We start from the raw sequence: 19,656 nt of genomic DNA, 5'->3' as shown, positions 1-19,656 counted from the left end.
TTCCATCGCTATCTCCCTCAGGTAATGGTTGTCAAACTGCCACTGATCTTAGCTAATGCAGTAGCTGTCAGCAAGAGACAGAGAGAGAAGACTGATAGAATTCATCTGTATCATGGCTTCCACTGCGATTTAAGTCATTGGTGTTGAGAAATGGGTTTGATAGACATCCAGCCCCCACAGGCCAAAGACCAATAGAGCATAACAGATGGTTGTAATTTATCAGTAGAGCACTTAGTAGAAGGTTATGAAGGACAGGTCTATAGCCAGGCAGCAGGGAAAAGTCAGGCAACGCACATTTAAACAGAATGTGTTCACCTATCACTGACTTCACCCATGCAGGAATAACTGTGAATTCTTTTAGAAATCCTTTTGTGAATCATTTTTTCGGATTTTCAGGAGACCTGTGGATAGCTATGAACAGTTGCTGTTTGTTTCCAACTGAATAATTGTCTCAAACTCCTCTTGTCAACGTTGTAAAAAAGATACAGAGACTTCTTTGACTCCCTGTAAAGAAGCCAGGTGTTTCTGTTGTATCATCACAACAAATCGATAGGGGTGAAAGTCAACCTGGAACAACCCCATCACACCTTATCTACAGTGCTCTATCTGATACACACACTCACTTCTGTTGCAGGTCTGAAATCCCTGCTCCCTCATGAGTTCTGGCTTTCCTGCAGACCGAGCAGATATTTTAGGTACTTCTTCTCAGTCAGGCGATGTGTCTGTGTGGCTCCCCAGTGGTAGGTGTGAGTTAATTAACAGAGAGGTAGCAGGCAGTATATATACAGTATTGGTTTGCCTGTTCTGCTCTGGGCTAAACAAACACCACCTGTGCCTCGTTGTGTCTCCTTGGTCCCGTTGGGAAATCACTATGGCAACACATGCCTGGGTCCTCCATCCACTTTGATGTCCTACATTTTTGTGATAAGATGCTACCTAGCCTTAGTCTGTAGTCCACACACATGCATCTTATACAGTACAATCAGTCAGAAACCGCTGCCATGGTGCCATCCCTGGTTATATACCTGCTCTTGGCTGAATGGACTCCTTTGAATATGAACTGTATATTCCCACTGTTCCATAGGTGCTCCATGAGCCTCTGATTGATGAGGACCCGGTGTTCATCACCACCTGTACGGAGAGAGAGCTGAGGAAGAGGAGGAAGAGGAAATTCAGTCTGTGGGTCCGCCAATGCACATCCACTGGCTTCATCTGTCAGGTACAGTGTGTGTATGTTTATGTAAATGAGACAAAGGGAGATGGTGAGAGCAGTGGAGAAAAAAATGAGGGGAGGGACTGTACTGTAACCTCTTGGATTTATACTCTTATATCTGGGAGCTAGTGCTTTGCCAACTTTGTGACAGACTGTGCACCTTCAATTACCCCCTGTGCAACCTCACCGGGAATTGCACAAGACTGCCTGCCATTTGTCTAGACTCTAGAATACGACAGGACTAGTGCAATCAGACCATGCCCTTCCCACTCACTCAGACAGCTGAGAGATCCAGGCAAACTGTGTGATTGGATGACTGATATGGGACCATCCCAGTGCCTCAATCAGTCTCCAGACCCAATGTTCTGTTGTTGTTTCCCAGGAGTTAGGCTTTTACAAGCCGATCGGTTTCTTTTGGCTCTGAATTGTCTTCTTTTATGGCAGAAATGTGCCATAGGGAGAAGAGAGAAAACAAAGGGAAAAGTTATAGAGTGAATCAATGGGATTCCATTAGTGCAATGCCCAGTCACTGCTTGGAAAATAAAGTGCCAGTCCACTTAGTATAATTGCTCTCTGCTCTTGGTGGGTGTATAACCAAATGACTGCTGCCCCAAGCCTCAAACAGACCCAGGAAGGCATGAGAATTAATGGATATGCACGCCCGTTCCGGTTGGTGGGAAGAATAATTCATCTATTATGTATTTTTCATTTGTAATTTGCAAGACAACGACTGTTAATGTCTCATCTATTACTAAACAACAGGGTTCATAGTGTAAATGATAAATTACATTGTGTAACGATAACTAGTGTATCAATCAATTTGTCTGATCAGAGTAATATTTACATGTAAATTGTAATCAATGGAGCTAAGCCAGGCCAGTGATTCAGATTGTAGGAGCCACATCAAGGTCGCTAATTGGAACACTTGGAATGATAGCTGCTACACAGATCATTCCTGAGGTAATGTATGTATTGATTTCGATATGTCAGTGTATGACATTATCATGGTTTTGACTGTCTGTATCTCTCTTCCAGATCTATGTGCATCTAAAGGAGGGCCAGGGTCCTGATGGGCTGGCCACCCTGAAAATCAAGCCTCAGCTCCACAGTATGGTGGCCAAACAGCTGTGTCAGAACCTCTCAGGCCGCAACAGCATCATCTTCACCGGACCCAGCATCACCAGCCTCAACCTGTACCAGGAGTTTGAGAAACAGGGTATATGCTTGTCTGTATGTCTGCCTGCCTGCATGTCTGTCTGTCTCTGCATCTCTTTCTGTCTCTGTCTGCCTGTCTGTCTCTGCATCTCTGCCTGTCTCTGCATCTCTTTGTCTGTCTGTCTGTCTGTCTGTCTGTGTCTGTCTGCCTGCCTGCCTGCCTGCATCCCTTTCGGTCTGCCTGCATGTCTGTCTGTCTCTGCATCTCTTTCTGTCTCTGTCTGCCTGTCTGTCTCTGCATCTCTTTGTCTGTCTGTCTGTCTCTGCATCTCTTTCTGTCTGTCTGTCTCTGTCTGCCGGCCTGTCTGTCTGTCTGCCTGTCTGTCTCTGCATCTCTGTCTGTCTGTCTGTCTGCATCTGCATCTCTGTCTGTCTCTGCATCTCTGTCTGTCTGTCTGTCTGCCTATCTGCATCTCTTTCTGTCTGTCTGTCTCTGCATTGCTGTCTGTCTCTGCATCTCTGTCTGTCTGCCTGCCTGCATCTCTGTCTGTCTGCCTGCCTGCATCTCTGTCTCTGTCTGTCTCTGCGTCTTTTTCTGTCTGTCTCTCTGCATCTCTTTCTGTCTGTCTGTCTGTCTGCATCTCTTTCTTTCTTTCTTTCTTTCTATTAAAAACAAACTGTTTAAATGGGTGGAGGCATTTGTCTGAAGCTTAAAAAGGATATTCAGCAGCGCCACAATGCTTATTCCACCCATACTCTACCAAGGTTTTCTAGCACACAGCTTTGATCTACTACAGTAGCTATGTTGGTATTGTTCTTCAAACTATGTGTAGGCAGGTTGCTTAGTATTCAAACCTTCTCAAACAGCCTAATTCATACTCTTAGAGGAGGTGCTTTCACAACAATGTGATTTTTACCTCACACAAGGTAAAGTATTGGATTCTTCACACACCACAGTAAGACATCCCATTACACTACCTTTTTTGTGATAAAAAAAATGTATTAAATTAAATCAAGATTTGCTTTTATTAGGGATGCACGATATATCGGTAAACATATCGGAATTGGCCGATATTAGCTAAAAATGCCAACATCGGTATCGGCCCAATGTCTAGTTTAACGCCCATGTTAAAAACCGATGTCAAAGCTGCCGTGCATACCTATATAACGTAGGTACATGACCTACATACCTATATAACGTAGGTACATGACCTACATACCTATATAACGTAGGTACATGACCTACATACCTAATATAACGAATGTACATGACCTACATACCTATATAACGAATGTACATGACGTAATGACACCAGGTAAAATTTTGCTCTACACTTGCAACACAGCATCCCTAACCTAGCCCACAATGCTGTGTGGATCGAGCAGTCAAACAAGTCGAGCAGTCATTTGAAAGAGTAAAAGAAATCCAGCGAGACAACTGAAAGGCGAAATCTATTAAAGACAAGATAATGGTATTCATTGCCCTTGACAATCAAACGTTCTCTGTCGTGGGTGATGTTGGATTCCGCCGACTGGTCGAGCACTGGGACACACTACCAAGTGAGCTCTTTTTCAGATGTTGTCCTACCGGAGTTACACTTCAATAGCGTCGCCGCTATTAGCTTCACAACATACATACTATGGAACACCGTTTGGGTCTTTGCGTGTCAAAAAAGATAGAGTAGCACTGTCGAAGCTGTACAAAAAAAGTCTGCAAACACCAGCCACGAACAACATGTTTACAATACCTCGTTGGTAATAAAGCATCATTTGTTCGGCCGCAACTTCTGGGGTAGTGAGCTTTAGCTGGAAACCCAGCTAGCACCAATACAATCAGCCTGAAAACAATGACCAGTAGAAACTGCAGTCATTTTCATTATTCTTAGCAATGATTTAGGAATCCTTGTGAGTAAGTATTAGCTAGTTTGCAACTTGTTGTTCGCCTATTGAAATTGAACTTCACTTCATGAAAATAAATAGCTAGCCAGCTACTTAACCCTGTTTCCCAAAGCTAACATTATAAGCAGTCAGCTAGCTTCATCTGGCTAGTGAGGCTCGACCCGGACCGGGTTATGTGTTGTGAAGCTAGCCACAATAAGGATTAGGCACAATAGTGGAATTTGCGGTTTGTCTTCAAAATAAAAGTATGTCATTGACAGTGATGCAAATTAATACAAATAGTAGAATTATTCCATACTTTTATTTTGAAGGCTAACCTTAGGCTATCCTTATCCTTAGGCTATCCTTATTGTGGCTAGCTTCACATAGATGGGTCCGACCACCATTAAATAAGAACTGCCTTAAAAATTAGGGTTATTTTAGATTGCTACATAGTCAGCTAGCTAACTATAGCTACTGAAACAGATTGTCGTTTTGAACTTTTTGGGGGAAGAACATTGTTTGCATCCATGAGCTAGCAAACTTTTTTTTAATGACCAGCACTAAGTACGCGAGACAACTTACCAGCATCATAGCGATGAATCGTTGTGACACATGAAATACAAGTGATAGTGTAATAACTACTTAATTTAGATTTTTTGTTGTTGTCATTATTCAGATCCTGGTTGGTCAACAAGCTTATTTGACACGTCAAATAGTGTTATTTGACGTGTATCTTTTTTTTGGCAAGCAAAGACCCAAACGGCGTTCCATAGAAATAAATCCTGGTTGAGAATGAAACGACTGAAGAAATGATCAACAAAACAGCACAGCAAGTAAGTGAAAGAAATGGGTTTTGATTATGTTTTATTGGTAATGGGGACATACGTAAATGCCAACAAAATAATTTGTGTGTGTGTGTGCCCCTTTTAATTTAACTAGGCAAGTCCGTAAAGAACAAATTCTTATTTACAATGACGGCCTACCCCGGCCAAACCCGGACGACGCTGGGCCAATTGTGCACCGCCCTATGACGGCCGGATGTGATGGAGGCTGGATTCGAACCAGGGACTGTAGTGACGCCTCTTGCACTGCCTCGCAGTGCCTTAGACAGCTGCGTCCATGTGTGTGTTAACTATTTAACTGTACTAGAATGCTTAAAAGGCTGCAAAAAATTTATATCGGTATAGTTTTTTTTTTTTGGCAAGGGAAATATCAGATATCGATATCAGCCAAAAATGTCATATCGGTGCATCACCAGCTTTTATACTTACAAGACCATCAAACTTGATTGAGCTGTTTTGTGGTGCATTATATAATAACATCCTTTTTTTGGTCAGTATGGTGCCCAACATAACAACAGGTGGTGGTGTGTTGGACACAGTAGGTCAGATAGATAAAGCCGGTCTGCATTCCTTAGTTCTGTAACTGTTAGCTTACCTGTTTTATATTGACATATATATTGACAAGCTCAGAACCACTTGTGTTTCAAACATGGTCCTGTTTAATCAATTGCTTTGCTGATCAATGGACAGTTCATTACTTCTGTAAAAATAATATGTAGCTTAGTTGTTTGTACTTGTATTTATTTTTGTAATAAAGATAGTGATGCAACAATAATACACATGTACAATATCTAAAAATACATACAGCCAAATTATTTATATAATATATATATATATAATAATTTGAGCGGCTTGATTTTAATAGCAGGACACCGTAAAGTCCATTGTCCATCTGAAGAGTATGAATTAGGCTGTTTGAGAAGGTTTGAATCCTAAGTACTCTGCCTACACATACTGTAGTTTGAAGTACAATACCAACATAGTTACTGTAGTAGGTCAAAGCTGTGTGTTGGTAAAACCTTGGTAGAGCATGGGTGGATTAGGTATTGTGCTCATGTGAATTTCCTTTCTTTTTCAGCTTCAGACCAATGCTTACCTCTCACTTAAAAGATTGTTTTTTGGTTTTAATTTTCATGTTTTTTATGGAAACAGTAAAAGTAAACAATAATGGCAACAGTAGTTGTTAGTATTTACACTGCTCAAAGAAAAAAAGGAAACACTAAAATAACACATCCTAGATCTGAATGAATGAAATATTCTTATTAAATAATTTTTTCTTTACATAGTTGAATGTGCTGACAACAAAATCACACACAAATTATCAATGGAAATCAAATTTATCAACCCATGGAGGTCTGGATTTGGAGTCACACTCAAAATGAAAGTGGAAAAGCACACTACAGGCTGATCCAACTTTGATGTAATGTCCTTAAAACAAGTCAAAATGAGGCTCAGTAGTGTGTGTGGCCTCCACGTGCCTGTATAACCTCCCTACAACACATGGGCATGCTCCTGATGAGGTGGCGGATGGTCTCCTGAGGGATCTCCCAGACCTGGACTAAAGCATCCGCCAACTCTTGGACAGTCTGTGGTGCAACAGATGGAACAAGACATGATGTCCCAGATGTGCTCAATTGGATTCAGGTCTGGGGAACGGGCGGGCCAGTCCATAGCATCAATGCCTTCCTCTTGCAGGAACTGCTGACACACTCCAGCCACATGAGGTCTAGCATTGTCTTGCATTAGGAGGAACCCAGGGCCAACCGCACCAGCATATGGTCTCACAAGGGGTCTGAGGATCTCATCTTGGTACCTAATGGCAGTCAGGCTACCTCTGCCGAGCACATGGAGGCCCCCAAAGAAATGCCACCCCACACCATGACTGACCCACCGCCAAACCGGTCATGCTGGAGGATGTTGCAGGCAGCAGAACGTTCTCCACGGCGTCTCCAGACTGTCACGTCTGTCACATGTGCTCAGTGTGAACCTGCTTTCATCTGTGAAGAGCACAGGGCGCCAGTGGCGAATTTGCCAATCTTGGTGTTCTCTGGCAAATGCCAAACGTCCTGCACGGTGTTGGGCTGTAAGCACAACCCCCACCTGTGGACGTCGGGCCCTCATACCACCCTCATGGAGTCTGTTTCTGACCGTTTGAGCAGACACATGCACATTTGTGGTCTGCTGGAGGTCATTTTGCAGGGCTCTGGCAGTGCTCCTCCTGCTCCTCCTTGCACAAAGGCGGAGGTAGCGGTCCTGCTGCTGGGTTGTTGCCCTCCTACGGCCTCCTCCACGTCTCCTGAAGTACTGGCCTGTCTCCTGGTAGCGCCTCAGCCAGAAAGCATAGCAACTGAGAAGTGGTCTGTGGTTATCACCTGCAGAACCACTCCTTTATTGGGGGTGTCTTGCTAATTGCCTATAATTTCCACCTGTTGTCTATTCTATTTGCACAACAGCATGTGAAATTTATTGTCAATCAGTGTTTCTTCCTATGTGGAGAGTTTGATTTCACAGAAGTGTGATTGACTTGGAGTTACATTGTGTTGTTTAAGTGTTCCCTTTTATTTTTTTGAGCAGTGTATTTAATATTAACAGTTGATTTTCCAGAGGGAAGTGAAAAACCAGAAACCCACTTAAGTAAATATGTAGTAAACTGGATTTTATTCCCTAATCTCTCTTAAAACAATTGAGCAAGCTCCTGGAAAATACACCCGATTTTGGTCTTTATAAACCGCTACGGTGTTGATGAACAGCTGAGTAGTAGAATCAGGTGTGGTACTAGACTTGAAAAAAATAAAAAACATGCATAACCCTGTGGATCTTCAAGAGCAATTTTGGTAACTCCTGATACAAATACTGCTGTGAAACACCTGTAAAACAAAAGTACAAAACACTCTTAAGAAAAATGATTTACATATCTGACATTGGATAGGTGCTATAAATCCTTTAGCTACAAATGTTCAGTAATTCTGTACACCGCTGTCCAACTACAGTAAAAGCCCATACATTCCCACATTTATAAAGGGTAGTATAAATATAAAAACAGATGTGAATACTCACAAATTTGGAACAAAACCGATTTTAAGTATTGTCCGAAGTACCATGTGTACTGCGTCCATTTGAATTTTTTGAAGTCGTTTGTCAGCTCTACATGGGCCAGCTTGCATTTCTCCTTGACAGGCGCATGCCCACAATCCACCACTCTGCCATAAAGCACTGTGTCCTTGGGCAGTACCATAGGGATAGCGTGTAATGTGCATTTCAGAGATGAGGGCAACGACCTCTTCCTTTTAGAGTCTGAGAGCAGGTCTCTCCTCCGTTCTAGCAAAACGCACGCAGTAGTACACACCACCACACTCACTGACACTTGCCTGCCACTCCACGAACCCAAAGGCTGTTTTAATTGCCACTTAATAAATGAAAGTGTGTGTGTGGCGGGAATGGGCTGTCAAAACTATAAACAAATGAATGGTCCAAATGTATCCTCCGGGAGGCAAACCCACACTCTTCAGATCTATAGACGGATAACTAACGATTACACTACAAATCCTGTTCTAATAAAATGTAGTTAGACAGACCATTTTAAATGGAGTCTGGAAGCGTCGGTTCCAAAATGATTTGGTTAATTCACTCTATACTGATTGAATGTTTGTTTCTCACACTTGATTGAAATACAATAGTCTAAAACAGTTGGTTTTCTGAAAACCGACTCATGTAATAATGTAGCTAAGTTAGCAAGCATGTAATTTTATTTGGAATGTGTAGCAATGGCGCACAATTTAAGCAAGCAGAGAGGGGGTTCGATTAATCTGGCCCAGGGTACACCGGGCTATGAAGGTGGGGAGGGACGGAAGGTAAAGCGTTTTAATCAAAAGTAATCCATTTAGCATGTGAACACAGAATCCTACTCATTACTACACGTGCTTACCTACTACTACTCCGTGCTTAATTTGAGTTGACTGTCGGAAAGAGCGGGGCACCTGGCTCACGCCCAGGACCCACACCCCCTAACTACTTTACTTGTGGATGGCGACTTCAGATTTTCTGGGAACACACTGAAAAGTAACTCAACACCATTTTAATCAGTCAGTACAAATGTTGATTATAATAATGACAAGAAAGCAGGAAAGGGAGCGTATGCCGGACCTGGTAAATTGTCTGATGCTAGCGTGCATTTGCTTACTTGTAGTGCACAACTGAACTGAGACATGTGCATTTGGGGTTCAACCATTGACTATATGCGGTTCATAACTACACTGAACAAAAATATAAACGCAACATGCAACAATTTTAGATTTTACAGAGTTACAGTTCAAAAAATCAGTCAATTGAAATAAATTCATTAGGCCTCAATCTATGGATTTAACATGACTGGGAACAGATATGTTGGTCACAGATACCTTAAAAGTAGGAGCATGGATCAGAAAATTAGTCAGTATCTGGTGTGACCACCATTTGCCTCATGCAGTGCAACACATCTCCTTCGCATAGATTTGATCAGGCTGTTGATTGTGGAATGTTGTCCCACTCTTCTTCAGTGACTGTTGTTGCTGGATATTGACAGGAATTGAACACGTCGAACCAGAGCATCCCAAACATGCTCAATCTGTGACATGTCTGGTGAGTATGCAGGCCCTGGAAGAACTGGGACATTTTCAGCTTCCAGGAATTGTGTACAGATCCTTGCGACATGGGGTTGTGCATTATCATGCTGAAACATGAGGTGATGGCGGTGGATGAATGGCACGACAATGGGCCTCAGGAGCTTGTCATGGTATTTCTGTGCATTCAAATTGACATCGATAATATGCAATTTGTTAGTTGTCCGTAACTTATGCCTGTCCATACTATAACCCCACAGCCACCATGGGGCACTCTGTTCACAATGTTGACATCAGCAAACCGCTCACCCACAAGACGCCGTAGACGTTATCTGCCTTCTTCCCGGTACAGTTAAAACTGGGATTCTTCTGTGAAGAGCACACTTCTCCATCGTCCCAGTGGCCATCGAAGGTGAGGATTTTCCCACTGAATTGGGTTAAAACGCCAAACTTCAGTAGGTCAAGACCCTGGTGAGGATGACGAGCACACAGATGAGCTTCCCTGAGATGGTTCCTGACAGATTGTGCAGAAATTATACGGTTCTGCAAATGCACAGTTTCATCAGCTGTCTGGATGGCTGGTCTCAAACGATCCTGCAGGTAAAGAAACCGGATGTGGAGGTCCTGGGCTGGCGTGTTTAAACATGGTCTTCTGTTGTGAGGACCTCCTGCCAAATTCTCTAAAATTATGTTGGAGGTGGCTTATGGTAGAGAAATGAATATTATCTGGCAACAGCTCTGGTGGACATTCCTGCAGTCAGCATGCCAATTGCACGCTCCCTCAACTTGAGACAATTGTGGTGTTGTGTGACAAAACTGCACATTTTTTGTTCTCTTTTATTGTCCCCAGCACAAGGTGCACCTGTGTAATGATCATGTTGTTTTATCAACTTCTTGATATGCTACACCTGTCAAGTGGATGGATTATCTTGGCAACGGAGAAATGCTGCCAACAGGGATGTAAACAAACGTGTGCACGAAATTTGAGAGACCAAGCTTTTTGTGCGTATGGAAAAATGTTGATATTTTATTTCAGCTCATGAAACATGGGATCAACACTTTACATGTTGCCGTCATATTTTTGTTCAGTTTAGCATATTGTTTCTTAATAAAGCAATTTGTTTTCTCGGCTATGGTTTTTGTTGTGGTCTGAGTTGTTCTTAGTCAAGAAAATGTAGTGTAGCTAACTGCAGTTTTTGTCCTCGCTGAAATCTTATTTTACCATAGCTTGGTCTATGGCGTATTCTACCTAGCTAGTTTTCAATGCCCATTGTAAGGCAGCTAGCTAGCAGTATGACCGTTTCCCAAAGTTTGGCATTGGCTTTGATCCTGCTTTGAACCTATTTAGCTAGCTAGTTTTATGGAACAATGTATGGTGCATGAACTGGCCATATGTGTTAGTCTTACATTGGCTAGCTTTGCCTAGCTAACGTTAACTGGCTATCATAGCAGCCAAGGATGTTCACTATCTTATTTCTGCATATTTGTTTCTGCTTTGATTACACGCAAGTGTCTAGGTCAGTAGTTTACACGTGATGACTTCAGCCTTATATGAAAAACCTTACTTGGCAAAATATAGCTAGCGTTCCTTGTTTGTTGGTTAGCATCCTAGCCAACGTTAGCTCTCATCTGACTGACCTAGCTAATTAAAACAAACCCACATTCATTGGCTAGTTAGCTACCCTTCTTTGCCTGTTTGTTGGTCAGGTAGCTAGCTATCAACTGACTGGTGTTAGCTAGCTACAGAGGCTAGCTGCTGGACTTTGGACACCGAACCTAACGTTAGCTAGCTACCTAGCTAATCAAAATGTATGTTTGCATTTATTGATTAACCTCAGCTTGAATACAACTATATAGCTAGCTATCGACAGTAGCCTAGGTTTTTGCATACACTTATGACTGGCATCCTGGTGCAAGCAGCTGTGTTGCTATTACCCCCACAATAATCTCTGTCTCCCTCTTTCTCTCATCCTTTTCTTTATCCCTTTCTCTCTCGCTGTACAGTATGTACTGCAATCTCCTTTCTCATCACTCCCTGCTCATCCCCTGCTGTTTTTAATCACCATACATGTCCTCCTGCTACTGTAGTAATGAAAAAGAAGACTGTCAATTGAAGTTAACCCTGAGAACCAACATGTGAATTGTGTATTTTGCTGCTTCCATGCCTACCACCCACTAGGCTGCACAACCAGACATGGAGTTGACGTACAGTAAATTCTCCCAAGGCTTATTTTGGAAACCTAGACCACCAGTTCATCCTATTGTTTTAATTAACAAAGTGAACAGCCTGGTGAGAGGGGCAGTGATGCCACAGTAAACCAGCCCCGTAGCCCTGCAGCAGCTGACATAGATATTAATCATGTTCAGCTACAGCTCTATTAAAAACGCCACTGTCTTTCTTTTACCCCTTGCCGAGTAAGAGGTGGTGTGAGAGCGAGTCTGTCCTCTTGGTGTCCTCCTCTAGGCTTTATCCTCTGATCTCAATCTGAACACATACTGGCCACCTGCAATCTGTGCCATCTATCATTACTGCAGGTGGTGGGAGAGGATGGGCTTTAAGAAAGAAGAGGAAATAGTCAGCTAACATGTACAGATTATACAGTGTGGTGGTTCGTTCAAATATAAAGTGCCTCTGACATTTAAAGTAAGGTGTGTGTTTGTCCTCTGCCAGAGATCTACTGCTGTGGGCTGCTGAGCACCAGGAAGAGTGACTGCACCGGCCTGCCCCAGTCCATGTTGGTGAACCCTGAGAGCCCCCAGCAGAGGGGCCAGTCCCGCAGCATGATGAGAGGTAACACCTCTCTCATCAGCTGGTACAACAAGGGACACTTCCGCTTCCTTACCAACGCCTACTCACCCACCAAGAAAGGTAAGGAGACCTGCTTTGGGACCGACGTGATATTACCCATGTTTTCTTTTTCATACATTTTCATTCAGAACATGCATTCAGGGGGATGTTTAAATGGTATTCAATCATGGGCATACATTTTAGAGTGAACAGCCTTCAATTTTAAAGAAAAACGTTTTTCTTTATTTTGATCATGTCGACCTACTGTGTCAATATAATGCTCTGAAATTAAGCATCATTATGAAGCTCTTTAGGGCTGACTGATACAGTATGAGTCACCACCCACCATTGATATGATGTGGATTTAACAGACCACAGTAACTCCTAGTTGTTAATGCACTCGTAATCTACCCTGTAGACTGTGAGAAACTCTGATGTAGCACCTCATCACTCTGTCTCTCCCTGTATGAGTGATGTTCAGAGATAATGGAAATGGGAGAAAATCCTTGTTGCATGGCATGTGAAAGGCTCTCACCCCACACATTTAATCCCATTTGTAAAGTAAATTAGGTGGGAAAATGCATTAAATCTGGATAGATAAACAGCAAGGATACAGAGTAGATGAGTGGAATTGAGGGTTTGGATTCTGTTCTTGGCTGTGTTAAAAGAAGTGTTGAATTTTTCAAGTGTTTGGGAGGATTTTTCTTGTTGAATACAATCTGAATGAATCCTATAGAAGAGCAGTGGTCACCAATTTGGCGGTCGACTGATCCATCTCCAAGGCATTCCTAGTCGATCATCAAACATTTCTGTAAAAAAAACTCAACGATAAAGCTTAGAGCTCTTTTTTTTTTTTTTTGTGCTGTTGGTGGTAGGTGCACTTGAATTAGAAGCCCTAATACCAGGAAGGCAAAGTATTCCCATTTTTAACCATTTCATGTGTCTGAAGGTAGAACTCCGTCTACACGACAGGCTCAGAGAGCAAATCAAGTGCACCTATAGGCCTACGGCTGGCCAATCCGATAGCTCAGATCACCACGTCTGCACAGTTTCCTCGATCCATAGACTAAAACATATTTTTAAGTTTTATTCACAAAGTTAAGAATTCTAAACTTTTAAAACCATGACTAGAGACTCAAAGAATACAGCAAAGGGCTTCTGTTTTTAAGAGTAAGTTCATGTTTGACAGTGCTGAATAACAACTTAATCAACACTTTGTTCAACACTTTTATAAGCATGAAAATGCACGGTCTCCCTACTTCCACTCACGCTACAACCAGCACTGCAGCTGTAATGAATGACTATAGTGTTCCGATAAGCTTGCGTTGTTATTATTAGCGGCTTGCAGCTTCTTCTTTTTTTATATCAAGTAATATTTCACTTTCTCTGGTCATAGGAGTAACAACATAAATTGGTGCATGAGGCAGGAATAATGCAGTGTGACTGGAGTTTTACCTTCAGTTGGAAGCCTGTGCCCCATTTTCTCAGCGGAGGGAGAGCAAGGGGACGGTGACTGTGGTGAGAGGCAGCCTCACCCCTGCTCCCTCCCATCAGACTGACCATCAGATGCAGGCCATCAGTCCAGTAAAAAAATAAATAATAATGATTATGCTCACTCAGCCGGGCCTCACAAGTAATACAACAAATGAGCAATTACAAGTGTGATCATTTACCAATTTAAAAAATATATCATTTCAAAATGGTCTGAGAAGAACAACTTTGCAGAGCAATTCAAGCATAGCCGATATGCAGTGATAATGTATTAGGCCTTTAGCCTACTGTACAAACCTCATTGCTACAGAACTGTTTTTAATTGGTTAATGTTGTAAAGGCTTAAGTTTTTTAAGTTATGTTTTTAAAAAATAATAATAATCTGAGCTGTAGATCTCGGCTTGCATTTTTACTCAAAGTTATCTTGACCCAGAAAAGGTTAGTGACCACTGCTATAGAGGATGTAGGTTATTTTTTGTTAGTTCTCATTGTCCAGGACAAATTATATCTGACTACAGATAATATAAGAACCCAAAATACAGCAAAACACAACCCCCTCCCACCCCAACCTTCGATGTGTCCCTCCTATCTTATACAGACTAGACTAATTATTTTTGTTTGGATGGGTAAGTGGTGGTCATAACATTTCATTATAGCTACAGAGAGAACTATTTTACCTTTTGAATAAATAAACCACTGTATCATTGGTGAAATGAAGTAATCATGTGAAAGACTGAAGCCTAGGGAATAGTGACAGTCAGACATATTTCCAAATTCCACATTTAGACTTTATCAAGTCTGCTTCCCGATTTATATTTTTAAATTCTGTAAAAAAAAAAATCATTGACTTTTCTGAATATGCGCTTACTCTTTGATCTTGCGTTTCTTTTTCAATTTGCCCTCCTGTAACTTTCCAATTTCCATTCAACATTACACTGTAGGGCCTGAGTGAAATCTTAACATAATTAGCATTAGATAGCGGAGGATAATTTTAATGGAAGCGAGTCAGCGACAGATGGAGGTTCAGTCAAGAAAAACATATCAACGACCTGCTAATGGCTCAATGTGATCCAGGCGACTACTAGACTCGTTCCCTCGCAGCTACCTCCATAATTACACTGTAACTCCTCATGTTCATCTATTTTTCATGTGGTACACCCATGATCTGTTTTAGCTATTAGGTTGATACTTATTGTTTATTCTAGCTACACTAGTAAGCACGCAGTCATATTTTGCTTGTTAGAGAGGAAGGTATTTTCCACAGAATATATTGGTTATTTTGAAGCTATAGTGAGAAACCATATTAGACTTTGAGGCATTCAGTCTAGTTATTTACAGCATCACAACTGCACTCTTTATCCAATTTACTTTACTGTTATGTGCAAGATGATGTGCCACACATTTTTGTATTATAATTTGTCACTGAGTTGCAATCTGAAAATATGATTGCATAATACTTTTAAAAAAAACTCCCATTAGTCCTGTTTGAGTCATGTGTTGGGTTCTAGGGGTGATCATCAAAAGGAAAAGTGGTGAGATTCCCTGTCCGCTGGCTGTGGAGGCCTTCGCTGCACACCTCAGTTACATCTGCAAGTATGACGACAAGTACAGCAAGTGAGTGAATACTGGATGTATTGCAATCAGTTGTCATCCTGGGAGAAATGTGTTCGCCTATATGAATGTTCATCATAGGACAGGGGTGGCCAACCCTCCTGAGAAGCTACCCTCCTGCAGGCTTTTGCTCCAACCCTAGCTAGCACACCTGATTCTACTAACTGCTAACGAGGATATTGATTAGCTGAATCAGCTGTGTTACAATGAGGTTGGAGCTAAAGCCAGCATACCCAGTAGTTCTCCATGAGGGGATTTCACCCCTGGAGTTTTGTAGGTCAAGTGTATTGAAATGTAAGATTTGAATATGGCAAACTGTTCTGTTGTTCCTACAGTTTTGTGTGGCTTATTTCAAAGTATGTCAGGCTGCATTGGGACACGACAGCGGTTTCAGCTCTAAGCTCTCCTCCTACTGTGCTGCTAAACAGAGAGTCGGCCTGACTCCCCCTGTGGTGGGCCCATGCTGGGTGCTCACACACTCCCCGCCATGCAAGTCAGGCTCAAGTGAATCCTTCATTAATAATTCAGTCACAGCCAGACATTAATTGAGGAGGATCACTCTATAGCATTCCTTATCAGCCTCAAGCCAGAGATGGCGTTCCAGGTTTTCTTTTTGCAGTTGCGCTGTGCAGAGTCGGATTAGACCGTACAACACCTGGAGAAGGAATTACATTGATGTGATATAGCAATCTTCTGAGCTGCACAACGTGACGGCAAAAAAAGATGACCTGGGACACCACCAGGAACTCAGATGCCCTGTTTAAAACCATACACTATAAAGGAATGAGATTTGAACTCCTAATTGCACAGTTATCGCACGAGTTTCTGTTCAAAGCTTGTCATGCAGTGGTAAGATAAGAACATGAGCTGCATACTGTATATCCATTGGAATGCCAAAGATACTTAGGTAACAATTTGGATAGTCCATCTGCAGATGCTCTAGACTATCTACTAACTAGCTCTAACCTTAACCTGTACCCTAACCCTTATTCTAAACACTAATTGTAACCTTAGCAAGCATTTGCTTATCAGCAGATGGTTTGTTGATAGTATGCCCATTTGTAGAGCAGCTACAGATCGAAAAACCGGACTATCCAAGTAAAGTGTGACCAATACTTGTTGCATTAGCAATTTATAAGAAGATACCATGGAAAAGGTCATCCCTTTTCAGCATGGGACAGTAAATACATCCATAGTAAATCTACCTGCATTATGATTCCATCTGAGTTCATCAAGTGGAACACATTCAATAATCTGGACTTCCTAATCCACTGGAAGTGACACTTCATTGCAGTGCAATAGACTGGCTACTGTCAAGGGCCCACCCAGAGATGTCTATGTCACAAATGGAGAACAGTGCCAAGCGACGTTAACACTGGTCAAAGACAGAAGACTTCAATTAAGGAGACAAGCAGAGTGATAGATGGGATGGCTCATCACACACACACACACCAGGGAGATTGGCTCTTATCTTCTCACCCTCTCTAACCTCTCACTGCCTCCAATTAGTTTGGACAGTAATGAGATGGTCCTCTGAGCTACAGAACACAACACTTGTGGATGTGGAGGACTGCAGATTACATCTGGAGAGCCAGAAACAGGGACGTTAGCTGAATATCGCTCCTCCTCACCACTAACCAATGCCTCACACTTAGGAGGATATCTTGTCTCCATGACTGTCTGCGCTTCTGTCCGTCGTAACTTCTGTCCGTCTAATTTCAGATGTCCAGTCAGATAACTATGTGATGGACATCATCATCTGACACAAATGATCAAATTTCCAAGATCCCATATAGCCAATCAGGGTTGGTCTTTTTTTATTTTTTCCTTTTCAGGTATTTCATCTTCCACAAGCCAAACAAAACGTGGCAGCAGGTGTTCTGGCTGACCATCAGCATGGCCATAAACAACGCCTATATCATGTACAAGATGTCCGATGCCTACCAGATCAAGCGCTACAGCCGAGCGCAGTTTGGAGAGAGACTGGTGAGGGAGCTACTGGACTTAGACGACTGCTCTCCTACCCAGTGAGGCGACCACATAATATTTGTAATATACGCACACACATACTGTGTACACACACTGTCACACGTACCCACAAACACACACTGTTCATCACATGCAAAACACTAACACACACTAACCAAAACACTAATAGATTTGTTCTTTACAATTGTAGACACTGGGATAGGTAATTCCTTAAATGAAACAATATTTTAACAGTGCCAAGTCTGGGTTAAATGGGTTGGGGGACCAAACCTCCAGGTTTGGAGAGCAGGTCTATAGTTTAGTCGGAACGGTCTATAGATTAAAGTTTCTTTACTGAGTGAGGCACAAAGCAGAGCCATTGTACAGTACACAGTTCTCTATTGTTATTGTCACAGGCTGCATGACAAAAACGCAGTTGGATAATGTACTGTTGTTCAATGTTCAGATTTCTTTAAAAAAAATCTGATTAAATATTGTTTCCATGTAGAGCAATATCACTCTGTAATGTAAATCTATGATCCTATTCGACCACCTATGGAGCAACATCGGGTGTGTTCTCTCCAAGATAGACCTGAACCACTAAGAAGAAATACTGTATGTGTGTATGTCGGTAGGTATGTATGTATTACAGTACCAGTCAAAGGTTTGGATGCACCTACTCATTCAAGGGTTTTTCTTTATTTGTACAATTTTCTACTTTGTAGAATAATAGTGAAGACATCAAAACTATGAAATAACACACATGGAATCATGTATTAACCCCCCAAAAAGATCAAAATATATTTTAGATTCTTCAAGGTAGCCACTCTTTGCCTTGATGACAGCTTTGTATACTCAATTGCATTCTCTCAACCAGCTTCACCTGGAATGCTTTTCCAACAGTCTTGAAGGCGTTCCCACATATGCTGAGTACTTGTTGGCTGCTTTTCTTTCACTCTGTGGTCCAACTTATCCCAAACCATCTCAATTGGGTTGAGGTCAGGTGATTGTGGAGGCCAGGTCATCTGATGCATTACTCCATCACTCTCCTTCTTGGTCTAATAGCCCTTACACAGCCTGGAGGTGTGTTGGGTCATTGTCCTGTTGAAAAACAAATGATAGTCCCACTAAGCGCAAACCAGATGGGATGGTGTATTGCTGCAGAATGCTGTGGTAGCCATGCTGGTTAAGTGTGCCTAGAATTTTAAATAAATCACTGACACCAGTTCCTCCATGCTTCACGGTGGGAATCTACTCTGTGTTTCACAAAGACACGGCGGTTGGATCCAAAAACAATTTCCACTAATGTCCTTTGCTCATGTTTCTTGGCCCAAACAAGTCTCTTCTTCTTATTGGTGTCCTTTAGTAGTGGTTTCTTTGCAACAAATCGACCATGAAGGCCTGATTCACACAGTCTCCTCTGAACAGTTGATGTTGAGCTGTGTCTGTTACTTGAATTTATTTGGGCTGCAATTTCTGGGCTGGTAACTCTAATGAACTTATCCTATGCAGCAGAGGTAACTCTCAGTCTTACTTTCCTGTGGCTGTCCTCATGAGAGCCAGTTTCATCTTAGCTCTTGATCGTTTTTATGACTGCACTTGAAGAAACATTCAGAGATTTTCCGTATTGACTGACCTTCATGTCTTAAAGTAATGATGGACTGTCATTTCTCTTTGCTTATTTGAGCTGTTCTTGACATAATATGGACTTGGTATTTTACCAAATAGGGCTATCTTCTGTATACCAACCGTACCTTGTCACAAGACAACTCAATTAGCTCAAACTCATTAATAAGCAAAGACATTTCACAAATTAACTTTTAACATGACACCTGTTAATTGAAATGCATTCCAGGTGACTACCTCCATGAAGCTGATTGAGAGAATGCCGAGTGTGCAAAGCTGTCATCAAGACAAAGTGTGGCTACTTTGAAGAATATATTTTGCTTTGTTTAACACTTTTTTGGTTACTACATGATTCCAAATGTGTTATTTCATAGTTTTGATGTCTTCCTTATAAATCTACAATGTTGAAAATAGTAAAAATAAAGAAAAACCCTTGAATGTGTAGGTGTCCAAACCTTTGACTGGTAATGTGTATCTATCTAC

General features: G+C 41.9%; 1 protein-coding gene across 1 annotated transcript in view; it reads left to right on the top strand.

Moving 5' to 3' along the window:
- Nucleotides 1-18,282, top strand: part of LOC110498783 (piggyBac transposable element-derived protein 5) — a 31,822-nt gene extending 13,540 nt beyond the window's left edge. Inside the window, exons 3-7 of the mRNA XM_036956102.1 lie at nucleotides 1,085-1,219; nucleotides 2,249-2,429; nucleotides 12,361-12,558; nucleotides 15,477-15,582; nucleotides 17,415-18,282. Coding sequence (XP_036811997.1) covers nucleotides 1,085-1,219; nucleotides 2,249-2,429; nucleotides 12,361-12,558; nucleotides 15,477-15,582; nucleotides 17,415-17,610 — 816 coding nt within the window. The 3' untranslated portion in view covers nucleotides 17,611-18,282. The remainder of the gene's footprint in view (nucleotides 1-1,084; nucleotides 1,220-2,248; nucleotides 2,430-12,360; nucleotides 12,559-15,476; nucleotides 15,583-17,414) is intronic.
- The last annotated feature ends 1,374 nt before the right edge of the window (nucleotides 18,283-19,656 follow it).

Source organism: Oncorhynchus mykiss, chromosome 20 (assembly GCF_013265735.2).
Source record: "Oncorhynchus mykiss isolate Arlee chromosome 20, USDA_OmykA_1.1, whole genome shotgun sequence".
Taxonomy (NCBI): Eukaryota; Metazoa; Chordata; class Actinopteri; order Salmoniformes; family Salmonidae; genus Oncorhynchus; species Oncorhynchus mykiss.
This window is presented reverse-complemented; position numbering and strand designations above follow the sequence as displayed.